Here is a 7,789-nt window from a genome sequence, read left to right as displayed (position 1 = left end):
TCGGAATGGTGACGGTGTGATGACCATGCAGTCTGAAATCACACAAAATCTTGAAGATGGTTGAAGCACTTGTTTTTTTTTCCTTCATCCTCCTCTTTCCTGAAGTGAGAGAAGGTGATTTGGCTTCAGGCTTTTAAAAAAAATGCACTCCAGCTGTAGTTCTCAGCTTTGTCCTGTAGGGGGCGGGGTGCAGTCATGCCTGGATAAAGTCTGCCTTCTTTTGTGCCTTTTAGTTTTTTTGGGATTTAAAGTGAACCTCCTGTGCCTCCGTCCTCCCCTGTGTCCTTATAATGGTCTATCCCAGGTTTGGGGTAACAGTGAGGTGATGGATCATACTGTATGTGGATTGGAGGGGGGGGGGGGCTATAACTCGCTGTGGCGTACAGGAGGCTCCAGCTTGTGAGAGAGTGCCGTGAGGACTTTGTCAAATTTTTCATAGCGCTCGGCCTGGCTGCCCTCTGAGCCTCTGCTGCCCCAGAGCAGCCTCATCTGGAACTCGGTACAGAAAATCTCCAGCACCTCCTCCCTCTCCTGGAAGTCTGTACATGAGAAACAGAGAGACAACAGAGTGATGCGGAGTGTGCCTACAAAACTCACTGTCACTGAGCAAAGTTGCCGGCAAAGTTTAAATAGCCGTGCCAAGGCACGCACTGTGCTTAAAGATGGTTCTTTGGAAAGATGCTTTGGGTTCCCTAAAGAATATTTCTTTAAAAACAAAATGTGTTAATAAATGTGTGAGTGTGGAGTTTAAAAGAACCTCCATGCAAAGTAAAGGTTCTATACCAGTTAAAGAGCTCATATAATGGAAACTAAATAAAAGTGATGAAGTATGTGTACAATACTGCTTATTCTCCACATTATACAGCTGTATGCAAATGTTTTGGCATCCCGGTACATTTAGTTAATGTAATGAGTGAAAGTTAGTTAACACATCCTCTTTACTGTTAGAAATAAAGGTTCTGTGCAGGTACATTTTTTTATTCAACAAGGTAGAAACAATGTAAATGTTCCCTCAAAAGTACTACAGTGGATTTAAGGTCCCATTGTGCACCTTAAATATGATTTTCCAGGTGAAAAAGTAAATATTTGTACCTTTTCATAACCTGATGTTTTAAAACAGAACAATAAAATGATAAGCCTGGAGATGAGACAGGGTGTGTGGAATCAAAACAGCTTAAAAAATATGATTTAAATGGATTAGGGTACAATTATTTTCCCTGACTAAAGGTATGAGTGAAAGATATGGAACGTTTTGCATTGTGTTTATTTTTTTCCAATATATTAAACAAATACAAAGAAATTGTACACAAATGCATTTTTTAAGCTTAATCCCTGTGAAGGAAACTTATTTTCACATAGAAAATCAACAAAACGTGTGAATATTACACATACCCTGTAGCTTGCTCTCAGCGTTGGTGCGGTACAGGCCCCCGTGGTGTGCAATGCTGCGTGCAGCTTCTAGGTGGCTCATGACCACGTCCACTCCACACTCAGAGCTCTCCCAGGGCTCAAGCCCCTCCCCCACAGCCACACCCCTCTCCAGCAGAGACAGCAATGGAACAACATGGGGGAAACAGGTGCTGGACAGGACAGAACTCTCTGCCACACACATACAAAACACGACCGTTAAAGTTATCCTAAAGGAACTGCCATTGTCCAAAAATGCTAATTATTATTATAGTTTAATGCTAATTATTGTTTTGCACTATGCCACTTACATTCAGCTGTTAATGGCTTTTAGTTCATTAATAGTCATGCTTGTTTGACCATGCCATTACTGTAAGTGACCGTCCTCACCTTTTCCTTCATTCATGGCTTTCATGAAGGGTTTGAGCTTCTTCTCATACAGTATGGCTCCCTCCGTGTGTCTCTGCCTCAGCGTCATCCAAGTCTGCTCCAGCCGTGCAATCTGAAAAACCCGACACAAAACAATCAGACATCCATGGAATCATACCAGAGACGCTTCTTCTTAAAAAGATGGTTCTTCAAGAGGTCTTGAGTAAAGGCATAAGTTCTATATAGAACCCTTTTATGTTTTAATGGTTCTTTGCATGGTGAAAACATTCTTCACATTGATGTATATTGTTCTATATGAAAGATTTATGAAAAAGGTTCTATATAGCACCCAAAAAGGTTCTCCATTTGTTACAATGTCAGGCTTATTATAATTGAAGAACCCTTTTTGGTGCTCTATAGAACCTTTTCAATACAGATTGTAAATAGAACTGTCCAGAATACATTCTCTATCAATTTGAACTTTTTAAGTGATACTTTTTTAATCCCACAAACAGGGAAATTTCACCTCTGCATTTAACCCAGCCATGAAGTGAAACACCACATACACACTAGTGAATACACACACACACACTAGGGGGCAGTGAGCACACTTGCCCAGAGCAGTGGGCAGCCCTAACCAAGGCACCTGGGGAGTAATTGGGGGTTAGGTGTCTTGCTCAAGGACACCTCAGTCATGGACTGTCGGCACTGGGGATCAAACCAGCAACCTTCCGGTCACCGGGCCAGTTCCCTAACCTCCAGCCCACGACTGCCCCAATGATGCAAAGAACCTCTTAATTATGCAAAGGGTTGTTTGAGGGTACATGGTTCTATATAGAGCCATTTTCTTTACTAAATAACCCTTTAAAAAAAAATCATTTTCATGTGTAGAAATTCAAAAGCCATTTATGAAATTGTCCCTTATTCATTCACACTCAAAGATGGTTCTTCAGGGGTGCTTTAGTAAAGACAGTGGTTATATATAGAACCACGAGCACTTAAAGGACCATTTGCACGATTAATTGGTTCTTTACATGGTGAAATTGTTGTTTGGACTGGTTGAGAATATGTTGCATATAGTTCTGTACAGGACCTATTTGAAAAATTGTTCTAACACGAAAAAGGTTTAAAAGGTTATAAGCTTGACAGCATAACAATAAAAGAACCCTCTTTTGGTGCAAGAGAGAACCATTTTATCTATACAGAGTCATCTTTTCAAGAGTGTATATAGTGTGCTATTTTAGGAGGCAAGCAGTTTGCAGTGGTGTCCAAGAACACAATGGCAAGTATCTAAAGCCCTCTTACAAGCTTACAAAGCACTGCTTGGGTACCCCAGCAGGTAGTGGGTGTGTTTCCATGCACTCAATTATCCAGTCATTATCAGATTTCATCAGTTATCTGATTATTCAAATGGTCACATTACCAGAATACTCTGATTTCTTAGATCTCTCACCTGTGGTAATTCTAGGGCCCTCATGATGGCAGCAAAGCCAAACATGTTTCCCATGGTGCTCTTGAGCTCAGCAGCCAGTTGAATGGTTTTATACAGCAGTGCAGCTCTCTCTTCTGTACTCCCCGTACAGCCCAGCAGGTCAACGGCCATCATTATTGACATGGTGTAAAACCTGCAGAAAGAAAGGAATATTGTGTGTAAACATCCTGTGACGTGTGTTGTTGTGGTTTGTTGTAAGGTGTGCCAAGTCTCGACATCCAGTGGAGCCAGTGTGATGCAAGACTAACTTCCAAACAAGACTTCAATCCACAAAATGATAACTTTCTTAGGAGAATGAGAAAATGTTCTCCTTTTTTAATATAATATAGTTGATATAATTGGCAGCTGGCATCAAATGATGGAGATTAATCTGACACCAACAATAATAAAGGTGGAAGAAAATATCAGTACAGTATAATATGGAAAACCAGTATCAATATGCAGAGGCCAATTTTATTAACCTTTTTGAATATGTATGAAGCCCATTGATCTAACACACCTGCTTCAACACATTATCTAATTAACATGTTGATGTATACAGACTAGTTGAGAACTATGTTAATATGAGAGTTAAAGGACAAACTGATACACTGTTTCCTAATATTACAGTTAATGCTACTAATTATCGGATGTGCTAGGACTGCCACAATTACCCCGAATAAATGACTGGTTATTCTTTGTTTGTCTGAACAATTCCAGTGTAAATTTTTGTGATTTGTCCATAAGAGGGCAAACCAATAAAAGACTAAATAAATAAAAATAAATGTAGTTCCCCCTCCAATTCACATTCTTCACAAATCAAGTCCCCAGGAGCCACATTCACTGAGAAGAGTCAAAAGTGCCAAACAAGACTGCAATCACGGAGAGTAAAAAGGGTTCATGAAACGTGTAAATCATTGTAATGCAAACAGCTGCAGTAATGCTGTTTTTTCACAATTGAGTGTTACATTTGATAATTGTCTGTCTTTTTTGCAGTTTGATTATATAATTCAATTCAGAACATTCATTGACACCCCTACGACCTATTGTAGCATAATATATCATAGAAGAACATTATGTAGCATATTATGAATGTGATTCACCGGGGGGCTGTCAATTGTATCAGGCCCACATTGACAGTGCCATTGCACCAAGACTGGCACTAGGACTAAAAATTTACCAAAATACATTTCTGTCTTAATCTACAAGATGGTATTATTTCTTTCTGTTGAGTCCAAGGCTCATGTTAGTGGAGTGGCTGTTCAGAACAATAAGACTGGATTACACTTACACCCCCTGCATGGGAGAATGGGGTAGTATACTAATGGGGTTCAAACTGGAATCAAAAACTCCACATTAAAATATAATATAAAAGTGACTGGGAGAGACCCCTAACATTACATTCAGCATACACTAAACTGCTCTGAATAATAGCATTGGACCTGTAGTGGAGCATACAACTATGTATAGTTATACATGTATGTATAAAGGAGGGAGATGAGAAAAAGAAACAGCATGAAGAAAGTTCACTCTAGAATCCTAAAGAAATCCATACTCCTGTACTTCTAATTGCTCCTTTTTAGCCAGAGGAAATGTTAGCAGGCATCCAGGAGAACGCAAGTGAGCTAAATGCTAAAGTGACACAGATGGCCATCAGGTCAGTTCACAGCAGTGCATCGACAATGTTCTCTGGCTAAAGAAGTTGAAGGAGCCTGCAGAGGGCTGCAGAACATCCAGAAAGTGATTTTACAAGTGTGTGTAAATAACATCAAGTCAAAATAGGTTAACACATCTCCTCCTGAAAATACACTTTTGCACATTTCAATGCACAATTACTCTGCTTATTTATTAGCTTAATTTAACATATTAGAGAAAAAAAAATGACACTGTTCCACCATATTAAACTCAGCAAATAAACAGAAACTGTCATATTTCAATTTGAAATTAGAAAATCAACAATAAGTCATGTTCAATGTTCAAAACATAAGAGTGTGCCAAGGTTTCTGAAGGTGAGATATATATATATATATATATATATACGCACACACACACACACACACACACACACACACACACACACACACACAACCCCAATTCCAATGAAGTTGGGACGTTGTGTAAAACATAAATAAAAACAGAATACATTAATTTGCAAATCCTATTCAACCTATATCCAATTGAATACACTACAAAGACAAGATATTTAATGCTCAAACGGATAAACTTTGTTTTTTGCAAATATTCACTTATTTTGAATTTGATGTCTGCAACACATTCCAAAGAAGTTGGGACCGGAATGCTCAAAAAATACCTATTTGGAACATTCCACAGGTGAACAGGTTAATTGGAAACAGGTGAGTGTCATGATTGGGTATAAAGGCAGCATCCCTGAAAGGCTCATTCATTCACAAGCATTCACTGCGTGAGCCAATAGTCCAACAGTTTAAGAACAATGCAATGTGGAAAAGTGTCCTGTGGTCTGACGAGTCCACATTTCAAATTGTTATGGAATTCATGGACATTGTGTCCTCCGGGCCAAAGAGGAAAAGGACTGTCCGGATTGTTACCAGCGCAAGTTCAAAAGCCAGCATCTCTGATGGTATGTGGGTGTGTTAGAGCCCATGGACTGGGAAACTTGCACATCTGTGAAGGCACCATTAATGCTGAAAGGTACATACAGGTTTTGGAGCAACATATGCTGCCATCCAAGCAACGTCTTTTTCAGGGACGTCCTGCTTATTTCAGCAAGACAATGCCAAGCCACATTCTGCACGTGTTACAACAGTGTGGCTTCGTAGTAAAAGAGTGCAGGTACTAGACTGGCCTGCCTGCAGTCCAGACCTGTAACCCGTTGAAAATGTGTGGTGCATTATGAAGCGCAAAATACGACAACGGAGACCCCGGACTGCTGAGCAACTGAAGTTGTACATCAAGCAAGAATGGGAAAGAATTCCACCTACAAAGCTTCAACAATTAGTGTCCTCAGTTCCCAAACGCTTATTGAGTGTTGTTAAAAGGAAAGGTGATGTAACACAGTGGTAAACATGCCCCTGTCCCAACTTCTTCAACGTGTTGCAGGCATCAAATTCAAAATGAGTGAATATTTGCAAAAAACGATAAAGTTTATCTGTTTGAACATTAAATATCTTGTCTTTGTAGTGTATTCAATTGAATATAGGTTGAAAAGGATTTGCAAATCATCAAATCACCGTATTCTGTTTTTATTTATGTTTTACACCATGTCCCAACTTCACTGGAATTGGGGTTATCACAATTTATTGACAATTAGAAAAGCAACAAAACATGCCATTTGACTGTTGGTGACCAGACCTTTGCACAAAGCTCTAGGTGTATCTGTGTGTGTGTTTGTATATGTGGCTTATGTTTGTGAATATGGCATTAAAGTCACCTTCTCGTTGTCTAAGAACCCTAAAGTTGCTAAAGCATGTTAAAAGAATACATCAGTATTTTTCAGCTAAGTCTCTTGTTGCACTGTAATGTATGATTGATTACTTTGGACAATAATTTGATGCATTTTCATACATTTGGAAAAGAACAGAAAACACATTGATTAAAAATATATGTATAATAGAAGATAATGGCATTTCAGCTCCTGGCAAATGGCATATATTATAAACATGTTTTGAGTTACCAGCATTTCAGTTCTTTTATAAGTACAGGGAAACGTGCCATATATTGTTCTGTCTATGGTAATCAACCATATGCTACAGAGGCAGCAGACAGAGACTTGGTTGAAAAACGCTTAGGATTCCTTTAATGCTAATAGTGACAGTACTGTATGCATGTGTATGCCTCTCTGTATGGGTTTAAGTGCATGTGATTGTGTATCCACGACTGTGCATGCATGTGTGTGTTTGTTTCACCTCTCGAGCAGATCCAGTCTCAGCTGATGGCCATGTGGCAGAGTCAGCAACTCCAGCCCTGAGCCCACTCCCATCATCCTCTGCATCTCCTTGGTAACACCCAGTATCCTAGCAACCTGCAGATGGCCACATGGTTAGCAGAGAAATATTTCCCCTCTCGCTCTCTTTTCAAATGTATTCATGCTCAGGACTAAAGACATTTAATTAGTCCTTAATTCAGGCCTTATCAAATAATGACAGTGTTAAATGGTGAATTGGATGGAGCGGGAGCGTGGATTCTTTTTGAGCACAGCAGAGATGTTAATTGGACCAGACTGAACATCTGTAAGGCTGCTGAAGACTGAGGTATTACAGTCATTGCCCACTGAGATGTGAGGTAAAGGGGAATTCCACTAATGTCTGAAATTTCTGCATAATTCAGTGGTTTGCAGTGAAATGGTTCATAACTTTTTATCAGTTAAAATATTGTTTTTGTATTACTTCTCTCTCTACTTTCCTATATTTACAACTTGTGTCCCCTTAGTTTTCCTGACATGTCTATAATTGTATTATTATTTCACAAAGTACAAAGCTCTCTATTACATTTACTTTGTAAAATGATCAAACCAATACATTTCTTCAGAGTTTTTACAAGCTCTTTTGATAATGGTAAAGTAGT

The 7,789-nt window shown here is 39.2% G+C and overlaps 1 protein-coding gene across 3 annotated transcripts in view; it reads right to left on the bottom strand.

Annotated features, from left to right (window-relative positions):
- The window catches only part of sh2d3ca (SH2 domain containing 3Ca), a 77,331-nt gene continuing 69,542 nt past the window's right edge, over positions 1 to 7,789 (bottom strand). For all 3 annotated transcript variants that reach the window (XM_017708185.2, XM_017708186.2, XM_017708187.2), the window contains 5 exons: positions 7,132 to 7,247; positions 3,230 to 3,401; positions 1,798 to 1,909; positions 1,393 to 1,599; positions 1 to 539 (listed from right to left, as the gene is read on the bottom strand). In XM_017708185.2, coding sequence (XP_017563674.2) covers positions 364 to 539; positions 1,393 to 1,599; positions 1,798 to 1,909; positions 3,230 to 3,401; positions 7,132 to 7,247 — 783 coding nt within the window. In that variant the 3' untranslated portion in view covers positions 1 to 363. The remainder of the gene's footprint in view (positions 540 to 1,392; positions 1,600 to 1,797; positions 1,910 to 3,229; positions 3,402 to 7,131; positions 7,248 to 7,789) is intronic.

The sequence above is a fragment of the Pygocentrus nattereri genome, chromosome 18 (assembly GCF_015220715.1).
Source record: "Pygocentrus nattereri isolate fPygNat1 chromosome 18, fPygNat1.pri, whole genome shotgun sequence".
Lineage (NCBI taxonomy): Eukaryota > Metazoa > Chordata > Actinopteri > Characiformes > Serrasalmidae > Pygocentrus > Pygocentrus nattereri.
This window is presented reverse-complemented; position numbering and strand designations above follow the sequence as displayed.